Source organism: Anas platyrhynchos, chromosome 2 (genome assembly GCF_047663525.1).
Source record: "Anas platyrhynchos isolate ZD024472 breed Pekin duck chromosome 2, IASCAAS_PekinDuck_T2T, whole genome shotgun sequence".
Lineage (NCBI taxonomy): Eukaryota > Metazoa > Chordata > Aves > Anseriformes > Anatidae > Anas > Anas platyrhynchos.
Window position 1 is genome coordinate 112,157,617 of NC_092588.1, and position 25,374 is coordinate 112,182,990.

Genomic DNA, 25,374 nt, shown 5'->3' on the forward strand with positions numbered 1-25,374 from the left:
CTTTTCAATCTTGCTTCTTTTGTTTCTTTTGAGAAATTTCCCCAATTTATTAGCTGTTAATACAGGTGTTAATACTGTTAATACAGACTATACAGTTTGCCTTTGGGTCCTGCTAATCAAAGGCCTTCCTGAAGTTGCTAGAATTTACGCGGCCTAGTGCAAGGCTACACTTTTTGCAACAGTGGATGAACAAGGCAGCAACAACTGCTTCAAAGAATTTTCAAGGAGGTCTCCCACTGTTTTCAGAAACCCAGGTTACACCTTTGCAGGTCAGACAAACACTGCTATAGTCTGTTTAAACCATAGACTAAAACCTGGACATACTGTGTCAGATCACCACTTGGCATGAACATGTAAAGCTCCATTGTTGTCAGACAAAATGGGCTGATTTCCACTCTATTGAGCATATAGCCAGAATTATGGAGGTAAAGGTGACTGTCTCCTTTGCAGAAGGTTTAGACTTACATTTTTGCAATCCAATATCCCAAATATTTCACAGTAAGTAACGGTAAAGTAAAATACTAAAGTAGAACCAGTAGTGCTGAAATTGAGGATTAAGGTTTACCAGAAAACATGCTAATGTGACAGAATCTTTTTGCATTATTTTAATAGCTAGTTTAGAAATACAGAAATAGCTGCAACCCTGCAACTCTCAGCTGCTTTAGTTGATTGCTTGTTTTCTGATGAGAAATCACTGAGTATGTTCATGTTTGCTGGCCAAGTGAGATCTGTGTGATGAAACTCCAGGACTTGCAGTCAAGGTGGGGGCTCTGCAAGGGGCTGCTCTGGGACAAGGACTTAGCACAGTTAGATGACTGAGACCTTTTGTGGCAAGTGCAATGTGTGTATATAAATTTTCTCTACTTGGGGAACATACTAAAAATATGGAAGCTTTCTCATGACACTGTAGCATGATTAGCACACATTTGAAAGTTTCAGACTTAGAGTATGACTGTGAAACTACCTGGTGGTGTAACTAGAACGAAAGAAGGCTTGAGAAAAAGAGAAATGAGAGAAAGGTTAAATATAACATCCCCATTAAAAAAAAAAAAAAAAAAAGAGCAAAGATGAATTTTGGAAGAAGAGGGGAAAAGGTGAGTGTGGGTGTGAGAGAGAAGAGTTTGTCTAAAACTGAAATAGTACAAATGAGTAGTAGTTAGCCCAGGATTTGACTGCCACAGGAAAGTATATCTGAAGAACACTGCATTTTGCCTCAAAATAGTTTATGTGTAGGGAAAAATAAAAGGAGAAAATGAAATAAGCAATGTGCTCGTTGTCTTTAGGAAGGTTAAATGAAACCTAAATAAAAGAGCTTTCATGAATGGTTAATTGATATACCCAAGGATAAACATCAAATCACCTTTGCCTTGGTCCTGCTACATTTATGCAATGGGGACTAATAATCCTACAATAATGGCATATGTGCACATTTTAAAAGTAGATGAACTTGCCTGTTCATCTGTCTAAGGAGAGTGTGTATCTGTTACTGCCCAAGTTAGAAGAGCCAATCTGTCCATATTGATCTGCAGTGAGATTATTGCACTGCATAGAGATGGGAGGTTTCAATGGCCCATCTCCACTGGGGAAGTATTTCCTTGGGAGTTATTTCCACACTGTATTGCCAGGTTTTCTAAGGAGTAGGGAAAGGGCTTCAACATTACCACTGGATGGAGTGAGCTCCTGTAGAGAGTCCCCAAAAAGTCAGAAATAAGGTGAAATAGAAGGTGGTGGGGAGTACTACTTGAGTAAATAGAGCCATATCACCTGAACTCAGTGAGAATTTTTTGTATCAGTTTAAGACTTCTCTTACAGGGCATTCATTAAAAATAAGAGAAAAACAGAGACTGTTCATTGGCTCTTCCCCAATAGAAATTATGCAGAAAAAGTAATATTGCAGGAAGGAGTAGAAGTGATTGGCCTTTGACAAGGCACAGAAGGATTTTTAAAGGTTCATTTTCAAGGTTATATGATTGAAGAATAAAACAGGAAATCCCCTTACTTTGCAACTTTAGAAAGATGGCATTCAAATTACATTCAGGACGTGATCCAAATGCCATGATTTTTTTTTCCATCATCTTCAATGGATTTTCTAAAACAGGATGTGTTAAATCAGGGGAAATAGTAAGAGAGTAACAAGTAAATTAACAGAAGATTCACAACACATTATGAATCACAGTATGAAAGAATCAATTAGAGTCAGCTAGTTAACCAAGTAGTAGCAAAAAAAAAAAAAAAAAGAGTTGTAACTAGAAAAAAAAATGAACATCTGCTGAAGTTTCCAAAGCTATATTTAATATTAACTTGGGAAAAACACCTGGACTGAATGGTGTCTCATCAAAAATTTGTAAGTGTTTCCAGACCAAAATCACTCATATACTTACAAAAAATAAAATCATCTGCTCAACTGAAAAAGAAAACTCCTCTCTCAGCTCTTCTCTAGCACTGAGTTTCACTTTGGGGAATATCACCATTTTAAACCAGAGAAGCAACAAAGTGCAACTGTTGATGCAGAAGTGTTTTGTTGATTGTTAAGATCTAGTACCTGAGGTCTCTGTCCATCTGGCTGCTGCAAAATGCATGCTCTGTCCCCACTAGTTTGCTGCAACAGGGCCTGCCCTTGTATAACAGATTAGCTAGGGTAGACTTTATTATTTTAAAGACTATTACAGATTCAAGCACACAACACAAAATAGAGAATGAAAAGTAAATAGACTTTTGATAGGGCTGCAGGATTTTCTTTTAAGAAAACTACAAATGGATGAAACATTTCTTTAGCTGTTAGATGAGGGTTGGACTAGATGATCTTAGAGGTCTTTTCCAACCTGAATGATTCTATGATTCTATGAATATTCAGAAAAAGAAACTGCTTTTGAAATTGGAAACAGAAACTTAGTCTCCTGTATTTTAGTCAGGAAGGTGGTAGGACTTCAGATATAGGACTACCTGCATCTGATTGTGTGAGCCGTAACCTTAAAAACTTTCAGTCAGACAGTTAGACGTCAGCCAGCCATATATCTGATGCTTCAGGGGCTAAATCTGTGGTTTCACTGGTGATGAAATCTGGCTTTCTTCAGCAATCAACATACTTTCTGTGCTGTCAGTTAAGAGCTTGTTTCATGGAGGAGCTGGCAGATTCATCTGACTTCAAATGAGGCTGTATCGTGCTTTCAGTTGTGCATGGTCCCCTGAAATATCTTGTCCGCTGCCCCCTTGTAACTTTTCTGAAATGTCGGTGTTCAGAAAGTTGTCCAAAGACAGACTTAAATTTTATATGAAAACCTTTTATTGAGGGGAAACACCACTATAGGTAGAAAATCCCACAGCTTGACACACTAAAATGATTGCAAGAATTCCTTTAAGATGTCTATGTATGAATATTTCCCATAGCATGAAAAGGATGTCTAGATTGTACATTGCTGCTGCAAAATGAAAATCTTAGAGTGGAAGAACTTTCAGTTATTCTTGATAAAGACCACTACAGTAAGTAAGCATAGATTCATTGTGATGTAGTGCATCTGCACTGATTTCTATGTGTTCAGAACCTAAACTCTTTAAGGATGAATGTAGAGATAATTCTTCAAGCTACATCCTCACTTGAGATTACTCCGCTTTTAAGTGCAAGCAAACATTTCTGTGTATCTTTTTCTCTTCCTCTACAGACTTGTATTTGTATTATGTATCTGTATCTCACATGCCAGTGGAAATCAGTAAAGGAAATTGATTTGTATGAATGGACTTCATAAATTTCATGGTATACCAATAAAGAAAACATGGTTTGCAGAATAAGAAACAGTAGGGCTTTTCCAAAATATTTTAATCATTGGCTGTGATCAGTGGCATAAAATGAACTGTTCTTTCCTGTGTCTAAAGTCCAAGCTGTGTTACATGTAGCTATGTGATGTTCTTTCCAGTGTCATGTCAGTAAATAATTGTAATGCTGCTCTTGAGTCTCTGACCTTCACTGTGGTTGCCCTTTCTTGAACAAAAGCTGAGAATGATAACAGATTATCTCTTTCTGTGATCTGACCTAGTCTAGTATATATGAATCATGCTCCAACTTATTCCTTAAGTTTACCATAAATATGCTACCACATAAGCATTTGTAATATAGCACAGCTGTAAAAGTGTTTAAAACAGGATTAGGTGGTACATCATACTTTTTAACTTCTTCTACTTTGGTAGAAATATAAATTCCCTTTTTTTGTATTGTTGAGTGATTTTTTTTTGGTAAAAAAATATTTTTAAACGGTTTAGGTTTTATGAGTTTAGGCTAAAATGTTCTTTAGTCTGTCTAAACTTGGCCACTTTGTATAATTCCAGTTATTATTTCCTGAAGATGAACCAGGAACGATTTGTGTTTTAAGGAGCCTCTTGCAGGGATAGGAAGAATCATGTAGCTTAACATCATCTTGTTTTAGCAAATTAAAATTGTCAGTTGAGCTGTGTACTCAACCTAAGCAAGTGGATGAAGGATTTTTAGGCCTAGAGACGTGTTATAAAAACTACAACAAGAAAAAACATGCTACAAAAACCTTATGGGTGTTTTTTCACTATTACTTAGGAACAGGCTAGGGTTCTGGGATCAAACTGTACCAGCACACATATGCATTAAACCCGACACACTGAAGTAAACACAGAAAGGTTGTCTCCCTGTGATAGTCTTCTGAGAGTTAGAAGTCTCCTGATATCAGAGAAACTGTATATGCTTTAAAAGTTATGAAAAATGAATAGAACAGATCTACTTGCCTTTTTTGTACATCAAAATGAAAACATTTTAAATAATGGTTAGTCAATAATCAGCCATATAGCTTGTTTTCAATACAGTAACTGATTCTTTCCTGCCAACCCATCAGACCTGTTCACTGTGTTTTTGTAGATGTGCTTCACATAGCTGCCTGTGTTTAGTAAGAACTTGATGCAAAGCCCATTACATTCAGTAGGAGTTCTTCTGTGCTTTTTGGATCAGATTCCTATTTTCGGTCAACAGAACTTTCCACTTAGTGCTCTTAAAAAAGTCCTATGCAGAAAAAAATATGTATATATTCATGAAAATCTCTAATACTTGGTGAAAATTTTGGGGCCCCAAAGTAGATGTGGACACAAGTTACAGTTTCCAGAGTGATGATAAAAGATTGTTAAATTAGTATGAAAAGGTTAACAACACTAAGACTAATTTGAAATGCTATCAGTATTGTTTATGCAGTGTGACCAACTTGCAGAGATTTAAAGAACCCCTACTGAGTTCTCTGGTTGTTTGGGTGTGCTAATATTTAAAGCAATGTTTGTGTTGGTTACATGGCGTAGGCCAAAGGGATCTCGAGGAGCACTATGCTCTCACAAACTGAATACAGGGAAGTATATTTTGGGTGAATCCACCGCATGTGTTTGTATCCCACTTTATACCAGTAGGAAAAAGAAATTTCTCTCCTGGAGTAACTAGTTACTAAGCAGTTGTTTCACAACAATGTCTGGCAAATAATTTAACAGTTCTGCCCAGGCTTTTGCAGTGTTGCTGAGGCCAGGAGTCGTGTTTTCATCTGTTCATTGTAGCACAGGTCCATTTGTGCTATTTTGGAGGTCTCTTGACTTGCTGTACTCATTTGCGTTGCAGTCCATAATGAAACAATGACAACACTGCACCATGCGTTCTCCATGGAAAATGGGTTAACTCCAACAATTTTCCACTTTCTGTAATGTTTCTTTCTGATGTGAGGGCCTTCTTTATGTGTTCAAGGTTTTCTATTGCAACTATACATAGATAGCCATGACAAAGAGAAAGCATGAAAGCTTCTAGTGCAGGACATTCATCCTTACTTATCTGGCCCTCAGAGACATTAGCTAATCGAGGCACGATACTCCATACAATAGGACAAGTGCTGTAAAGCTACCTCTGTTATCCCAGTGGACGTGAAGACTTATCATTCCCATGGCTGTTTTACAGGGTTTGTTTTGTTCTGACAACAACATCCACAGCCTACAGTACTATCGACTCTTAACAATGAATCTGATGCTGGCTGTGTGTGTTATCAGCTCCCTAATAACTGTCTTTTTTTTTTTTTTTTTCTTCTTTCCCACCCCATTTGTGAGAATTTGTCCCCTGGAGCTCTTCTCTATCAGGCCCATGCAGCTGCTGTTATTTTAGATATGGCAGGAAGTAGGTACCGGAAAACAGCAAGGGCTCACAGCACTCAGAAAAAAAATATAGAAATTCCTCTGATTTACCCAAGGCTCTGGCTCCAATCAAAGCCAGTTAAAAAAAAAAAAAAAAAAGGCAAAGAGGTGTGGGGGGAAGGCCCAAGCAGACAACCATGTCTGGACTGCCTGTGCCAGAAATGAATGTTTTAGCCATCACCATCTGCAGGGTGCTGGTACACGACCTGGCTGTGCAGCTCATGAGGTGCTTGCTGGCAGCAATGTTGCACCTGGCTGGTGTTGCAGAAGTGGAGCTGGCACATGGGCAGTCCTGTGCCCACCAGCGTTGTTGCCAGCACCCTCCTCCGCCAGCAGAGAACCCTCTCTTGCCTCCCCAGGGACTCACATTTCTAAAAACCTTGGCTGTTTCTGTGTTCTCCCTGCTTGCGTCCCATGTGCACATAAAGCAGATCGGTTTACCCCTTCGTTCAGCGTGCTCCCATAAATGCATTTAGCAGCACTTAGGAAAGAGCGTCAGCCAAAGATACTGATGGAAAGTCACTAGAGCAAAAAACTTACATCACTACTACTATTATTATGACTAGTAGTAGGTAGTAGTAGTAGTATAATTGTAAAGCTCAGATGGGATATTTCTTAACTGCTAAGCGATGACATTTCTAGATGCTTTGAATACCTTCACTTTTCAGTCAGGGTAACTCTGAAGAGTACTTCCAAAAGAAAAACAAAAGAACTAACAATAAATGAAAAACACCTCCAAATGTTTCAGTTCAGCAAGTGGTTTAGAAAAAAAAGCACTGCCATCACCACCCCACACGTAAAGACATACACGGAAAAGATGCTACCTTTAGAACTGGTTTTAATAAAGAAATCTTCCTCTTTGACACAGCAGATAAAGAGGAAGATGTCCGCCCACAGACATCTCACACCATTAGCAATCTAGTTAACATCTGTAAATGTTTTAGGGAAAGAAATTACACTTTGAGACATTTCATTTTTAATTACAGTCTCCAGATTGGATTTGTTAGAGCAGGGAAATGTATCCCATAGCGACTGATGTCAATAGCAAGCAGTCCCTAAAGCCAGCCAGGATTGGGAAAGCCATGCTGTTTGCTGCTCTTGGCACTGCTCCCTGCTTTCACAATGTCAAACTTAGAACCGCCTTTATATGCACTTTCCATTTTTTTTTCCACAGTAGCTGTTGCCAGCAAGCTGTAAACTACCGTATATCACTCAGATTTAAGAACCTAAACTTTAAAACAAATTAAACTCTTGTTGACATTGTAATAAAAATCAGAATCGAACTGAACAGCTCAGTAAAACTGCACTTCAATTATTTTATGGATTTAAGATTGTTTTCTAGGATTCCCAGACTCCCAATACAGCAAAGTTATTTCCTCTTGGCAGATGGCTGGAAAAAAAAATCATTGAATGGATAAAATTATGTGGCAGACACTAGGTTGAAGCCTAAAGGGAGGAAATGGTGTCTCCCCAGCACCTGTAAATATTTGCTCTGTGTCTTGACCAGAAGAGCCTTTCGTCCATGCTTTGGAAAAAAAGGAAAAAAAAAAAAATCAACGTATTTATTTTGTGAGTTTTTAAGAAAATAGAATTTTCATCTGTCAAAATCCGGTTCCTAACTAGGTGTTTATGTGGTTTTGAATGAGAACAGCAAATACAGGTCTGATCCACCCTTCAGAAGCTTGTCCAAATGCAGGTAAATGCATGCAGCGTATGAGTGCTCCCAGTCGCAAGCCTCTAGTTATCTTTTATCTCCCTACTTAGCAGTTAATGTTGGATATTCTTTCTATAATTTTTTTTCCTATTGTGTAAAATGGAAACAGAGGTTTCCATCCGATTAAATGCCAGGTTTCCATTCTTTATAATGGAAATTCCATTCTTTTAACTCGAAACAGTTTGGAATGAAAGTATTTCAGAAATGTGTGTAGACGGAAGCTACTGGAGATAATAATTTGTTTCATGTAACTGTTTTACAAAAGGTGTGGTGTGCTAGAAAGGCTGTTGTGTGGAGCAAACAATGATCAGCTCGTGCAGCCTTTCATCAAGACCTTTGCTGCAGTTAACTTTTTTTTCTTTCATTTCATTGGTGAAATGTCCTTGACTGTCCTAGGGCACCAACCTCAGAAGTGTTGCATTCCCAGAGACTTAAGTGAAAAATGAGCACGCTCAGGACCTTGCTGGCTGCTGTCACCAGGTTGTGTCTGAATACTCAGACAACTTGTACACATCTGCATGCCCACAGCTAAGTCTCAGGGTCCACGTGTTCTGGCTGATCTCCCCCGGGGATCAGCCTGTCTGCCTGAGCCATGTGTAGTCGTCTGGGCTTTCCAATGGCTCCCTGCATTCAGCTCCCGGTCTTTCACCTGAACTGAATTAACATTCTGATGTAAGCAGCTAGCTTTCTCCATTGTAGCATTAATCAATTTTTTAAGCTACTCTTGAAGTTAAAGCTCATCTGCTTATATTGCTGCCTGGAGCACCTCTCAAAACGCAGGCCAAACTCCTACTGAAGTTGTGATGTGCTGCCAGATCGCAGCCCTGGCCTGTGGAGTGCTGTCACCTCTCAGCTATCAAGAAGCAAGGTTTTTAAGAGTCCAAGTGCTCAAAAAGAGGCAGAAAAGAAGTCCGTCACACATTGCAAGTGGTTGTTCAGAAAATGCAGTACAAGTACGTCAAATAAAACTGGAGGTCATTACAGGTGCTTGAGAGTGAAGCAAGAGCTCTCAACTTTCTCAGGTGCCTTTCTCCCGCTTATGCAGTGCCAGTCCCTGGGCCATGGGTTTTGTGAACCTCATTCTTGGGGCAGAACAATTTCCTTTCTAGTGGAGAGCACTGATGTCTACACAGATTTTGTATCAAGATTTTGTATCTTTTGCAGCCATGTCTGGTGTTTTTTCTGCTGATGTTGCTCTGTCAGTCCAGTCTAAGGAGCCAGAATGCAGGTTAACACAGCATGTGGGAGAGAGGAGGAGAGGAGGAGATATTTTGCTGTGTTTGCAGCTCTGTCACACTGGGAACACGTGCAAGTAAGAGTATTCTTCCAGCTGCTCTAATTTGAGCCACTTGCTACAGGTGGTTTTAGCATCCAAGGAGTATGGGAGTCCAGCAGCTGCCTGGTTGTGGTACTTTTCATACCTACATCTCGTGTGCTGAGGAGAACACCTAATAACACCCAGATGGTGGTTTCCCCACTGTGGCTTAGAACTGTCTGGGGCTGCCCCAGGCCCCACTTGCATTGAGGGGTTTTGACTGCAGCTCCACTAAATCAACCTTTGGGTCAAACCCTCCCAGTCAAACTGGAAAATGGTGAGAATTTCATCAGGAAAAGATCTTCACCTTAGAGTTACTAATGAGGTGCAAAACTGGTGCAAGAGTAGCATTAAACACCACCAATGCTCGTCTCCAGAGAGCCACGATGTGTATTCCTTTTTGAGCTGTAGCTTTCTTCAGCAACAGATGCTGCTATGGTTAGAATAAAAACCTGTGGCATTATCTACAGCTCATGTTATGGTGGTGACCAAATCATAAGGCCACAGACAAATTTATCACATGGCGATTTGCCTGCTTCATTTCTTTAGCAGCCTGTTCATAGCCACGCATGCAGATTCACAGAGCTGACCCTTACTTCTGTGCCCACTACTGAGGAGAAGCAGCTGTGTTCCTTCACCTGAGGATTTCCCCCAGCTAGCTAGTCAAACATGTCTTTGTCTTAAAAATTTCATCAGCTCCACCCGGCCTTCCTCTTCCATGAAGCAGCTTGTGGCTGCTCAGTGAGTCATCTCGCAGCCATAATTTTTTTTTTCCTGAGCAAAAAGCCCTGTGAGCTAGGGGTTAAAAAAACAAAGCTCAGCCTTTGCCACAAGCTAGGTGGGAATGTGACCCAACCTGGTTTCAAGGCATTTCCCACTGCCCCCCAGAGCAGCATGTAGGCACACCATAGATTATATAAACAGTGACATCTCAGTGTTGTCTCTGCATTGGTGGCCTCTCTGCTAAAAGGTAAAAATAACGATCTTGATGTTGGTCTTTTCATCTTGGCATTGATCTTTTCTTTTCTGCATGCATTTTGAGGTTTGCTGATGAAAAGGGTTGTAAAGGAAGGAGGCGTTAGTGATGGCAATGTTAATAGGGCAAGTAGAGTCCAGTTCAAAAAAAAAAAACAAAAAACACCACCAAACACCCTCCTTAGTCAGAAAGAGATCAGATAAACCCATTATTATCTTTTAACTTGTCTCCAGGACATTCCCAGAGTTGAGGCCCAGTGCTACTCCCACTTACTGATGTCCATCAGATTTGGGGCTGATTCAGAGGAAGCAGAACTGACTGTCTTCTCTGTTCTCTGCCATGGAAAGAAAAGGGTGCTCAGCAAATGCTCATGCATGACCCCGAGGTGCTTCATCCTTCCACCCAGTTATTATTTCTTTACTTTATTTGATATGCCTAGCTGCACATGAGCTGTTTTGTTTTTTGGTGGTGGTGCTGTTTTTTTAAGCAGTAGTGCAAAGTGGCTCATTTTGGAGGATTCCAGATGATCACTAGTGGCCACACTATTATTACACACAGTCAATTAAAGAGCATACATGCACATCCCATTGATTTGATTTAGAACTCACAACAGCTTCAGTAATGTGCAATTACAAGAAACTTAATGACCCCTTTATATTGAATGCAACTTCTGTGGCACCTAATATGTTTTGATGAATTGCTCATTATGTGCAATGTTGGAAGAGCTTCTAAAAAGATTAATAATTGTATAATTGATACAGAAATTCAGTCTTATTTGGCTTTTTTTTAACTCTGAAATCAATAAATCAGAGGGATTTTGGATTCTCTCTTGCTCCCCATTTTCCTCATGAAACCCCAGATTATTTTTTTTTCTAAAGCTACTCTATCACTTCTCCTGCATGTGGAGAAACCCCTTCCTTCTGAAACCTAGAAATAAAAATCAGTTCTTTTCTCAGCCTTACTCTCTTCATCTGTCTTTGTAGCACCGAGGCATGAGATTTCTTGATAAATGCTATAAGCTAGAATGAAAGTACTTTTCTCAGTGCATAATCTAGATGTAAAACGGAAATGCTAGAGATTGTAAATTAACCCAGAAATGGCGAGCTAGGTACCTTGAGGTGTCTCACTACTTCAGCTGCCCCGTTCTTTGTCTCAAGCTGTGGCATAAGCCGTGTGTGCCCGATGCCCTCACTGTCAAGGAGCAAGGAGACACAGAGCAGCTGTGTGCCAGGGGCCAGCACCAAGCTGAGCACCACCCTTTTGTAAGAGAGGGGTGAAGAGGATGCGGGCCAGGCTGTGGGGTGAGTTCCACTTTCCAAGAGACAGCAAGTAGGGGAAAATCCTCCAGTTTAGACATAGTCTGCTAATGGCTTCCTCGCCATTACTCTTCCCCTTCTTTTTCTCCCTGCCCCCAGATGCTGAACAATTTGTCCCCTGTGGATAGGTCTAGGCCAAAAGAGGATTGCTGGATTTTGTCCAGAAGGGCTGGTCCATGCCTGTTGGAGGCCCCTCCAACAGGGAAGGAAGCTCTCTGCTAGCAGCCTGCTGAGACAGGCTCAGAGCTGCATCCTGGGGTCTCATAGCACTGCTTTACTGTTGGGCACTAAACTGGAAAGTAATGCTGATTGTGATGATCAGTTTGCATTACTGTATCTCATATGGTGGGGGCAAATTTCTGTTGTCTCTAGCAAAATACTGCATGCTCTTCCTTATTCCTCCCTTACTTGTACCCACAAAGCTTCCAGCAACACTGACCTCTGTTTTTGGCTGCTTTAGGTAGTATTTGTGTAGTTCTTCTGTTGTATGGAAAATTTGTGTAAAACGTGAAGTATGTCTGCTCGGTATCCCTTACAGAAGCTCTTAGGAACGTAAACACATAATTTTGGTTAAAATGTGGTTTATTTGTGTGTTGCCCAGCCCTCCCTTCATGATGTGTGTATGTGCGTATCAAATCTGGCTTGAATCATATTGAGGCAGGTCCTGCAGCCTCTGCACAGTCCAAATCACAGAAGCTCCAGGCAAGGTTCACCTCAGTAAGGGCTACTGAAAATTCCCTCTTGTCTCTTTGATTCTTTGGTGTAAAAGCTAAACTGCGTGAGCACAGTCATCCTGGGACCTAAAATAAAAACCAGATAAGGTTTAGACCCCATAGTGTTGGGAATCACCACGACTCTGCTGATTTCTGTACTAATTCTCAGCAGCCAGGGATTCAATCCTAAGTGTCTGCAGAAAAGAAGATGCAGAACATTCCCAGGGTTGCGCATGGGAGGGATGAATACAAACCTAGGAGTTCTGGTGTGGTAGGATGGAACTCATTTAGTCTGGGCTCCTAGTCAAGATCCCCAGTTAAATTACTGCCACACAGTGCTGTCATCGCACTACAGTGAGGAACCTTTCCTATTAGCCCTCTGCAGAGCAGCCACTGTGGGAGATTTCGCATTACTTTGGAGTTACTGAGCTAAATAAGGCAAAGGATAGAGCAGGTAGGAAAATGACTCCATATTAATGGCTGTCATGCACAACAATACCCTTCATCCTGCCAAGCCTACATTTGTATGGGAGGATCATGTTTTATTAAAACCTGCTACTTGTTGTCACTCACTTGCTCCACTGTCCTCTTCGTTGTCTCCAAAAATAGCATGCCCTGTGGTGGTGGCTTTTTATGATTAAACAGATAAAAATAATTTTAAGGTTTTAACACATCCAGGACACCTGAGGTAATATAAGATCTGACTTCTTTATGGAACGTGTGAAGTTATATTTTCCATTGCTTCACAAGACTTGTTTTGTTTGGTTTTTAATTCAGTAAGCTATAATATGATCTATAGTTTCGCATTACCAACTGGCATCTCAGGAATTTGTATCACTACTTTCTTTTCTTATTCATAGCATAATACTAGCTTTAAAAAAAAATAATTTCTCTAAGCCAGCCCTCATGTAATAAGTCTATGTTGTTTGTTGCATCTTTTATATGTCAGAAAGAGCTGCTTTTTATTAGTAGTGGGAAAGTAGGTATCAAGATAAAAACTGCAGGATTTTACTCATGTGATGGAACTTCAGGAGCTTCATTTCTTTTGTCACTGCAAATGGATCTGTATTTAGCCATTTTTTCTTTAAATAAAACCTATATATGGAGATAAAGGAAAACATTTTTCCTTCTGTATTTCTACTTCCTCTCTTCTTTTGTGAATTTGAATTCCTTTTCAGCATGCTCACATGTGGCATTTAATCTGAAAGAAAATACATACAAAAACACAGAAGCTTGATGGAACAAGATGTGCCATCACTTGTGGAATAATCTGAGGGCAGTGATTATAGGCAGCAAAGTGAACATCATACTATGAAGTATTGCTACAGATTAGTTCAGTGTTAGTGTCAACTCTTAAACTCACTACAGTTATCTTTCCATATTTGTTGAATATTCATATGCAGAATAGTCACAGCATGTTCAGAGCTGTACCAAATGGAGAGGAAAATATGGTCCCCACTCCAAGATGCTTGCAGCCAATGAGCTATTGAAGGTCATGGAAGTTCAGGGCACTTAGGGGTATGTATGTCTGCACTGTATAGTGATGTACATGGGGGGATCCCTGACCTGGGAGTTGTACCAATGTAAGGCTTGACCAGTGCTAATGAGTTGTGTTGAAAAGCGAAAATGATGGGCAAAACTGAGTCAGTTTTGTTTTCAGGACTGCTGCTCTTTTCTGAAGGTTGCTCAGATGTGACACACAGCCATGCAGTTTGGCTAGGGCCAGGGCATGTAGTTTAAACATGGCACCACAGTGCTTGCATAGTTATACCCATTTGAATGATGAAGTGTATTATAAGGACACAGCAAAATTCACACAGGCTTTTCACACATGTATCTTGAAAGATACAGCTGGCATTATTTGTATTTTCCATGACACATGCAACAGTCAGAACAGGTTGCTTTTGTTCCTTTTTGGTGAGAGAGCATTACAGCATCTGAACTTTTTGCTTCAGTTCAGCTGCATCACAGAGACAATGGTCTGTAGTGGTCACAGGTGGACAAGAAGTAACAAGGTTGGTCAGTCACTTGTGGAAAAAAAAGATTGGCATGGACCTGAAGACACAGATGACTTGGGACATGCTCTGTGGCTGCTCCTATCAAGGAAATCAAAAACCATCCCGAGTGAAGAATGCCTTCACAGCACCGAGCAGACACCATTGCTATTTATATAGGAAGAAGGACACATGCTCGTTCAATTAATCACAAGATGTTTGCTCTGCTCAAAACCTTTCAGTGTCTTTTTGCTGCAGCTTTATCACAGTCCTTAAAGAAGAATGCAGTGTAGAATAGTAAAACTCTCCTGATCAACATGAGCTTTCAGGCTTTTCCACTGGAAAACTCCATTGGACTTCTCCCAGTCACCCAACAGCCTCTTGATGACTCCTGCACAGCACTGCCAGGGTGGGCAGGAGACAGATGTGAGGATGGCAGTGCATATGGCTTGAAGCAGGGCAGGTCACTTGAAATGCACACATCTGTGTGGTGCTGGAGAACTGTGAGAGTAGAGGTAACCCAGTTATGTCTTGGCATGGGACTGTATTGATAATATCAGTCCACTTCTTCATTCTTAGCAGACAAAAGAAGACCCCAGGAGCTTCATTTAGTTTCTCATATTGCGTCTCTGTCATTTACTTATACTTACGCAGATGATTTCATTGACAAAAATGCTCCTTGCCCAAGAAAGAGCTCAGTGCATTTACTTATTTATTTTGAACACAGGTGAAGTGTGCCACTGGAAAGGAGCACAACAGTAAATACAACTCACAACACCAGTACTCATTCTCATTTAACAGATCTCTCTGGGACACTGCAAAAGAGGATTGAAGCTAGTGGGAAGATGGTCATTGACTTCCACAGACTTTGGTGTGTGATGTGTGAAGAGACAGTCTTAAACGGGACAAAATTAGGGTCTTAATTAGAAAAGAAGGGAGAAGTAATGGGTGAAAGTGGAAGATCTATATTAGCATCACTCTCTCTTCCAGAAACCTCTCAACATTAACTAAAAGGTGTTCTATTGTTTTGCGTTAAAAGCTTATGTGAATAGAGAGCAGTCAGTCAGTGGAGGGCCTGCTTCTTGTCTAAATCGGGTTTAAACCTGCCTGGCACCATGGGAGCTTCAGAAAAGTGTCACTGGACCAGAGGCCATGCCTTTAGACCAGTTCCAAGAGAGGCCAGCGCCTCAGCATTTTTCTCTGGAGTGTGGTAGAAGAGTGTCCATGGCGTGACAAACTCACTGACTCTGTCATAGTAGGTATGTTTCCGTGTAAGTATGCTGGTGGTTTCACAGTGCAGAATCTCGAGAGTGCAGGCAGAGGGGTGACACTGTTAGCAAGGTTCACAGAAATAGGATGTGTTTTCAGAGTGCCGTCGTTCCCTCCTAAAATTGTAGATGTAGCTTTTTACAATTGTGGTTTTGATCATGGCTCTCAGCTCACCTCCCGTTTTTTCAGACTCTTGAGAACATGTGCCTTGAGGAATATGAAGTGAAATATTGCTATGAAGCTATGTCTTCCAGGCTCCTGTAGCTGTGTGGCCTGGGGGTTCTGTGTAGTCCCCAGAGTTCACCAGTTGAGGTGAACCCTTCTTGTGCCTTTTCCTCACTTCTTGCACCTCTGACCTGATAAATTCCTTGATTTGAGTGGGATGGGTATCTGAGCTGGAGTGCAGAACTTTGTCTCAAAAGAACAGTTATTTTATTAAAACAAAAGGCCATAATGTTATCCATGTTCCAATTAGTCATCAGGTAAAAGGAGAGCAGAAATCTGCAGAAATTTAAACTTTTGCCAGTTTATAGAATCCTTGTGTAGCCACCAAACATTAAAAATATTCCATTTCCTATGAAGTTCACATCTATATACGGAATCTGCACTTGTTCAAATATATCTGTTTCATGCAGGAACTCAAACTGTTTCATCGGTGAGACACTGATTTTGCTAATTAATGAAGCAAAAATTTCCATTGCAAAAGGGCATCTTAAAGCAAAATTAAATACAAGAAAGAAAAAAAACCCTCCCTATTAAACTAAAATGTGGTGTAACAGCTCACCACATCCTGCTACTGTGGCATCTGCTGTTTAGCAAAGGAAAGGTTCCGCTTTCAGACGCCTTGACAGGTAGAGAGGTCACGTGTTACCTGCATTTCTCAGCACTATTACTTCTTGAGTTTATGTCAGTGGAAAAGCTGAACTTGATGATGGAAAATATAAGTTGAGGGAGGACATTGTGGGGAACTGTAGGTGTTAGCTATAAAAGCAACAATGCCCCCCTTTCCCAAAGCCACCAGAAAAACAGGAAAAAAAAATGTGATGACAAAACTGCTGTAAATCATTGTAATCAGCTGTTTGATCTGATAGGGATGACCCTGTTGTTTTAAGGGACGTGTTAGGCTAATCTAGGCATCGAAAATTAAACATTTTGCATGCTATTCCAGATCTGCTGCTAAGCTGTATATAGGGCCTCCAGTGAGTCATGTAATTCTTTGGGTCTCATCTTCCTATCTATAAAACAGGTCTGTATGAATACTCATTTTCTGTTGTTTTAAAGAGGGGTGTAAAGCATCCACTATCTTTCTTTGAAAAGTGTTACACTCATTCCAAACACAGCTACTCCTAGAATAGTATGTAAATGGACATATATCCAAGCAGACGCTGAATCAAACACCATGGTTTGTTTTAGAAATAAAACTCAAACCCAGACCAAAACACTGCTTGCACTGAATACTGCTCTTCTCTGCCACACACACAATCCTGTTGTAGCAACAGGTTTGTAAGCCAAAACTGGACCATTCAAGACAGCAATCAGTTGACTCACCTTGATTTTTTAATAAATATTTTGGTAGTAGGGAGAAAAATAAGAGAAAGATTATTTATTATAAGAATCAGAAGAAAAATAAGAGAAAAATATTCATTATTTTCTTTGCATCAGCAGTATCTTTTACTTCTCTGGCATGTTCTGCATCAGTCCTACAGGACCAAGCAGAGCCCTAAGGATACCAGGGGGAAGGGGTGTGATGGATGGCAAAAGAAGTGCTGAACAGGGAGCAATCAGCTTGTTCACATGACATGTGAATGAAGCCATCAAGAAACAAATTTAAAACGAGGAAGTACTGTTTCCACCAACACATCCTTCAACTGGAACCTATCAAATCCATTGCTGCAGAAACCATGAAGGCCAGAACAGGTTTTCAAGTTTACTAGAGAATTGCACGGAAGAAAATCCGCTGAAATCCATGGAAGAAAGTCCACTAAAAACAAGGACTCAGACCTCTTGCTCTTGAAGCCCTCCAGCAGTCAGGAGATATAGGGTGTATTAGAGGAAGCATCACTGAAGGTTTGCCTGGTGCCTGTGGTCTTTCCTGAAGAATTGCCTACTTGTCAGAGATGTGACACAGATTGATATACAGAACCCTTTGATAGAGCCATCTTTCAATAAAAGAATTTCTAATTTGCTTTTGGCAAGGATAATCTTGGGTCAACCTACTACAAGAGTGTTCAATGTTTTTGTTCCAGCAAACAGCAAAGAAAGCAAAGAAAAAGAAGTTTCAGGTCAAACAAAACATTACATTTGATCTAAAACAAAACATTAACATCCAGCAATGTTAATAGACTTTGGAATATGAAAAGAAGCAAATTTTCCAGAAATTTGAAATAAAAATGTTGATGTTAAAGACATTTCTTTCTCTATACTGAGCTATTTGAGAAATGTAATTCACATTTTCATGTCATTTTAACAGATCCAAAACTGCATTTTCCACCCCACGTCCATTTCTCAGACCTGGAGGGAGAGGGGAATGTCTTCATGGGAACACTTGGATGTGTATCTGGATGGGGCTGGGCACATGTCTTTAGCTGAGCCCAGCAAGTGTCATACAGCTCACTTCACCTCAGCACTTGCCCACGTGAGCCTGATGCCCGGTGTCTGTCAGTTCCCACCCGCCAGAGGGTTTTCCTTCCAGTTTCAGGTGCCTTTGGTGGGCAGCATGGGAAAGCCCGCTCTCAGCGCACTTCCCCTTTCAGCTCTCATATTCAGCACTCTCTGTAAAGCAGTCTGCCTCTACAATATCGGCTGCTTTACTGGATTGTATATTGCCCCACCTGAGACTTCTACTTGCACCTTGTCTCTCTGTCTGTTTTTTTTTTTCCACTACCCTATTGGGAATTTTTGCATCTTCAGCATAGTGGCAGGTAAAGTGGGAGAAACGACAGTGAAATAAGAACCTGTGTCTGAGCCATGTTGTCTGTGAGCCACTGTGGGTGAAACAGGTGTTTGGCATCCTCTTGGCTATTTTGACCCCATTTGATTGTGAGATTTGGTGGCAATGGATGCACCTTGGTTGAGGCTCAGTTCTGATATTGTGTAGTGACTGCTGTTGAACAGTTGTCAGATGTTGCTACATGAAGACACCAAACTCGACTCAAGATAGCAGAAGTCAACCTCTGTTAAGAATTAACATATAATTAAAATGAGCAATAAAGCCAAGGGTCTAACCTGTGTCCTGTTGGAGTCAGTAATTGTGAGTAGTTTCAGCTGGTAACAGATTTGTCTGACTGCTCAGAGCTGGAGAGTGCATGGGCAAAGGACTGTGGTAGACATGACAGCGCCAAGGCAGGTGGGCTCCCAGCTGAAAAGAAAAGTCACATCATTTCTAGGGTACGTCATGTTTCCTACAGTGCTTGAGTGACGGGGGATTCATCTGAGGGTACCGGGTGGTGCTGGAGAAGACCGCTTCTGAGTTCCTAAACTGATTCTGGTGATGCACCTTTTGATCTTAGACCTTCATGTCACCAAGTTGCTTCCAAAATACTTTTTCTAAATGCTTTAATAGGGGGAACCTTGTGCTGTTGGGCTGGGGGATGTCACATTTGGAAATTTTACTGAACAAACCAAATTAGAGTACCTCAGCTTATGACCTAGCATTACCCTGAGATCTGAGATACCTGAGTACTAAAGTTGACTGTGATGGGAAGCTCCTGTGCTTTTCCACCTGCCTGTCCTCATCTGTGAAGCTGTGGTGATGCTTATATCCACATGGTACAGAAGAACTATAAAGATTTGTTATCTAATGTTTCTAAGCACTGCATATACAAAGTCTGATGATTGCCTCGAGTAGTAGTATCTTAATTCTGTTTGTGTAAGAGAAACTTGGAGGCAAAGTTAGCAAAACTGGAACGCTGGCTGGCCCCTATGAGGATTTGTCCTCATTGTCACACTCAACACAAAGATACCACTGTGAGATTTGCTGCATGCCCAATGTTGCTTTAAGAAGTTTATTAAATAAACTGTCTTTTCAAAAGCATCATAGAAGAATCATCCCACAGAAAAAAAGTGTACTGTTTGGATTCAAGGTAGAGATTCAATTCAGGAAGCTGTCCCAAGTCTTGCAGCACATACATGGGGTAGCATTTCTTGCCATGTTCAGATGTATGCAAGGCAGTCTTTGTCACAGAGCAAGGCTTGTTGCTTAAATTTGTTTCCATTCTTCAGGATTATTAAAGATAAACTCTACAGCACCCTTAAGAGAAAGAGCTGCTTTGTCTTCACATCTCAATTCCATTACTGCTCTTAGTTTGCTGCCATAAATAGGTAGTAACAAATGAACTTGGTATTTCTTTTCTGAAGTGTGGCACTGGTAAAAGTGGTTGCTGTGGCCAGGACCTGTGACACAAATCCTGACTGATTCGTGTGCTACAATTACAAAATGGGCAATGGGTCTACAGAAAACAAATGAATAAAATAACACTTAATTGTTTCAGGAAGTTGATTTTAGGCAGTCTTGGTCTTTTCCAGTAAACACGTGGAGTTATCTGGATGGCTGTGAACAGCCGCCCACAAGGAAAGGAAAACTCGGGCTTTTCCATGGCACTTCCATGACGTGGGCATGTGTTTCCCACTCCCAGCAGCTCTCACTCAGAAGTGGTGATAGCACTACTGATGGTATTTTGTCTATCTGCATGTAAATCAGGTGGTGGTGGTTGCAGCAGGGAGGTGGGGTGGAAATAAAAGGGATGTTGTGTAGCCTACTGTAGATGGCCTTTGCCAGGTTCAGTCATTTCCTGTCCATCTGCCAAAAATCACAAGCTGATAAATGGACATAATTTGAGTGTGGGAAACAGTATTGCTTGATGAGCTACAGGGGAGGGGGAAAAGAATGAAAGAAGATTCACGAATAAAGAAAACAACACTTTATCAATGGAGATGCAGTCTGACTGGCTGATGCTGCCTTGTTTATTCTTTTCTCTGACTCTTGCCGAGGGTTTTCACTTGCTTGTCCCTCCCACCTGTCTGTGCAGATAGGAGCAAAAAGACCGCATGTCCATGTGTGTTGATCACTATGAAAGGAGAGTATGTGTTTATACATGTCACCAGCTATGGAGAATGGGCAAGCACACATCAGTTTCTTCTCCCTCTCTCTCTCTCTCACTCACTCAATTTCAGCCTACAGTGGGGAAAAAATCAGCATGTGAAATCATACTGTATCTAGGCATTGCAGCTTCAAATACCCAGTTCAGTGGCTGGCAGCTTTGTGCCATTAGCACATACCATGGCTAACATACTTTCCAAAGGACTCTTTTTATGGAAGGGGTAGATTATTCTAAGATTTCCTGTGATACTCTTTACTTTATATTCCAGAGCCATTACCAGAGCAAATGAAATGTTTTATCTGTAACTGACTGAAAATGTTAAATATGTTTGATGCAATCAAGGATCCAGGATGCTGCTGTTTTTGTGATGTCTGGTTTTACACAATGTTTAGCATGTTAATAACCTTGGTTAATCCTGCTGTTTTGCACTGTGATCCGCCTTTACTAGATACCTTGTGATGCTTAATGTTCAGAGCTGCACTGAAACTGTCAAATCGATGCAGGTTTGGGAGGGGCTGTACTGAAGAGACCCTCCTGCAGCAGTGTGATGCTAATCGATTCCTTTTTTCTTGTGTTCTTTCTTTACAGTAAATGAAATTATAAGGAATGACCTTTCCAGTACCAGTGTCCATTCATAGCTTTCAATATGGGCCTCTTATGAAATCCACACACGCTTTTGACTTAGATGGCATGTCAGCTTGAGTGCAGAGATACCGAATAAACTGAAGACCACTCCGATCTTCCACCTTACTGAATGTCAGGAACTGAAGATTTACCTCTTGCTTACAAAGAAGTAGGTCCTCAACTTCAGCTGATGAAATAGCTTCTTTAAAGAAAATCATCTCAAAAGAAAGAGGAGGGAGTACACTCCAAGATGGCGCATTTCGTGGGACAAAACTAGGAAACGCATCAAAATCTGAGTGCTTCTTCCCAATGCTGATCTTTTCACCATGGCACCGCTGGAATACAGCCCTGGAAGTGCCTTATTTGACCAGGTTGTGGCATCAGGGCATTTGTAATAAGCTTTGAATTTGCTACCATTAAAAGTGTTGGTAGGTGCAGAAACTATAGAGCTTACATTCTGGAGAATTATATTGGAAAAAAAATAAACAAAACATAAGACTGTGCAGCCAAGTAGGGAGTGAAATCCCTATCCAGTAAGATGTGCTTATGAATTCCAGAATTTCTTCAGCTTTTCTTCGCTGTAATGTACAGCCTATTGCCTTATTCTTAGTGCATTTCAAAAGCCTCTTGATTTGTCATCATCTCAGCTTTCTTTTGCATATTGTCTTTATTACGTGCTAATGAATCATAGGATTGTTAGTAGTAGCATGTTTAAGATTTTGATTTAAACTGCCTTCAGTCATAGCACAAGTGAGTTGAATAGCACAAAATAAAAAAGGTTGATGGACAAAAAATTGAAATCTATCTATTACATGATAGATGAATGTGTATGCATGTACATACATACTAGTATATATGCATATATTTATATATGACAAATAATATAGATGATTGCCTAGTGAGGGCACTGAATTTAGCAATAATTTCAATTTCTGAGAATGCATTTCAGATCCACAACAAATATTTCAGCTACTTCTTTTGAGGGTTTGTTGAAACTAAAGCAGGTATGCATTTTCTTTCCTCATGCAGTTAAGCAAGCACTTTAGATAGGCAAGAAGGATGCATACAAGATACATGTTATTTACCAAATGGCAAATTATTAGTTAAAATAACTGTAAATACCATTATGGAAGAGTGTAAAATATTTGTTCAGTTATAATATTATTATTCCGCAGAAGCCTTATAACTCTCTGCTACATGTATGAAAAGAATATTACCAAAAAACCACGAAGGTTTAATATGCAGCGCTGTATAGTGTGTTTTCAGATTAGCTAATGTTTCTGGAGCTACAAATAGGCATGTAGTGTAGCCTCTAACATTGTATTTTTTACAATCAACTGCTTATTATATAACTAGCGACAACCTATTTCGTATAACCAAAAAAAAATAAAAATAAAAACAAAAATAAATGAAATAGCATGAATTAAATTAAAAATGTTTAACATTAATATTGTGCCTTAGGAATCTGTGCCCCCTTCTGGAAATATACCTGAACTACACCTCCGTGCTGAGGTGACTCGTTAACCGTAATGCAATGAAGATTGAACAGGTTTCACAAAAAGGTGAAATCCTCCTAAGCATTTTAAAACATTATTCTGTATAATTATGTCTTACTTTCTTTAGAAAATAAAAATGAAAGCCATATTTGTCACATTTGCACATTACTGTGAAGACATGAGAATATAATATGGCTATATGTACATAATATGCTGTTATTCGTCCTTATAATAGTCTGTTACTCCTCACCTGTTTACTCCCAGTTATTTACCCTGTATTTAGCATTGTAGACGTTGCATGAAACATTTCTTATAGACTGCCATATGAAAAGTAAAAAGCTTGACAGATGTCAGCTTGACTTGTAGCTAGAAAATAGTTCCAATAAAGCAAAATGTTTTGCTGGAAGCTAGTCTTAGAGTGGTTCATTTTATGTTATCTTGACAAATCTTCCTTTCTCATATAAAATACGCAATTTTACGTTATATACATATATATTATAAATATATATCTCCATCTCTTCTATTTGAAGCTGTTTGCATCCTGCTGCATCCTGCTAATATAACCATCTTAGCATGGAAGTAAAGCCTCTTGTCAACAGACTCTTCTTTATTCCCTTGCATTTAAAGACATCGCTGCCAAGGAGAGAAAATGATATATGATATAATCATCAGATTTTATTCTCTCAGTATTTGAGAAGTGTCAACAAAGTGTGTGTGGAGGAATGGTTATGCCAAAGTATTTTTTATTCACATGCATAAATACCTTGGGTGAGGCTTTTATGATACAAGACAACACACACACAGACACACCCTACACAATGTTTGCATTTCAGCAATAACTTTAGCAAGGTTTTCGACTGTATGGTTTGGATATGTTGCATCTCCTTCGTCTTCATTTTTATTTTCCTCTTTAAGCTATATTGGAAAAAAAACAAAAACTGTTACTTTTAAGCCTGGATAATGGAAGATTATGCATCTCTGTTATATGTATTCATAAAATAAAAATGAAAGCAGAAATATTTCCAGTATGAGACTGCTATCTTGTTTTTGTACGTGTGTTATGGTTGTTAACTCTCCGTTTATGAAAATTGTGTTCATCGATCTTTTTTGAAAACAAAGCAAAACAAAGAAGCCACAACACTCTGAACTTAAGTGTAGCCCTTATAGCTATGTTCAAAAATACTTTTGTCGTGGATGATTCTGACTGTGAAAAAGAACACTTCGGATGAATTTTAAACGGTAAAACAAGATACCTTATTAATCATGCAACAAAGTATTTGCATCTGTATAGGTTGCTTGGACAAAACCTTTTGCTCTCCCTTAACTATTTCTGAAATGTGTGGATTGCTAAGGGTAAGCTTTGGACCTGTGGTCTTCAGTGCAGCATCTACAAGAGACATATTTGTTTGTCTGGAGGCTTTTGTAGCCCTGTGACAGGAGAGCTGCCCACAGACTGGCAGGAGGGGATGACGTGCCGTGACATGAATATGATCGGTACGATGAGTGCTGCTCTCTAAGTCCCCCTCTGCTCCAAAGAAGAAGGGGTAACAGAAGGGTGTCGACTTAGTCAAAGCTGGGCTGAATGTACATCTGAGTTCCTCACCACCTCGTCAGGTGGTGCATTTGTATGTACCGACATATGACACCTAATTGGCCAAATTACAATGAGATTCGGCAGTTTTTCTTGACCAAAAGCAAGTTACAAGGTATATGAAAAACAGTAGCATGCTTATGACAGCAGTCCTGATTTAGGTAAGCCTTTGAATACCTTTTAAAAAAATCCTCAGAAGAGCAAAACATAAAAATTTAAAATTTTGTTGAATAAGGACCTTGCATTTGACTTCCTGTGAGTACAGGGCAACACACATTGCTCACTCTATCCCACCTAGTTTCAGTTAGTCTGCTGCTGAATCCCTCACAATTTAAGGAGAGATGTATGCTCCAAACCTATTAAAGTGGCTCAGCTCTTTAGAGATCAGTCTCTGCTTCCTGTCTTCAGGATGGAAATACTGATATTACTCCTCATGTGGACGGTGTGAACCATATTGTTGGGGAGGTTCCTGGAAAATTGACAGCACAGAAAATTGTCATACATTCTTTATATCTTCCGGAGACTGTGGCATCATTTTATACCAGACCAAAATGTCTGGTCACACATTGAATTCATTTGAGCAACATACTTTGGTCATTGTGCTACCTGGCTTCCTCTGAGCTTCCTCTCATTTCTACAAATCCCCTTGTCAAAACACAGCAGACCCGAGCATGGCTGCATTAACCGTATCTCCACCATAATTCTTAAAGCAAAAATAGTCTGTAGCAAACTCCTAGCTGACTACTTTCATTCATAACCAAAACATAAGGTGAATCCCACACATCCATCTGGTACTGCTTGAATAAATATCCTTCCTGGAGTCGTGCCTTTGAGATTTTCCTTTACAGCTGAAAATGGCAAATTTCAAGGAGTTAAATTTCTTGGATAAAACCATACTGCCTTAAAGCTAAGCTTTCCTTTACCATGTGTGTAATTTTATTGCATTCATCATTGTAAATCTATTGAATTTGTCTCAGTAAAACAAAATCTTTCTCCTCAAGTATATTTACTGTGGAGTGTTAAGGGCAATGGCATAGGATTTCTTTAGTTTCTGTAACTTTATTTTTAAACAAATTCTCTGATTTTATGCCACTAT

At 40.0% G+C, this 25,374-nt stretch overlaps 1 protein-coding gene across 4 annotated transcripts in view; it reads left to right on the plus strand.

Annotated features, from left to right (window-relative positions):
* Positions 1 to 23,715, plus strand: part of NFATC1 (nuclear factor of activated T cells 1) — a 119,892-nt gene extending 96,177 nt beyond the window's left edge. For all 4 annotated transcript variants that reach the window (XM_038173989.2, XM_038173987.2, XM_038173990.2 and 1 more), the window contains one exon: positions 21,156 to 23,715. In XM_038173989.2, coding sequence (XP_038029917.2) covers positions 21,156 to 21,205 — 50 coding nt within the window. In that variant the 3' untranslated portion in view covers positions 21,206 to 23,715. The remainder of the gene's footprint in view (positions 1 to 21,155) is intronic.
* Positions 23,716 to 25,374: the final 1,659 nt, after the last annotated feature.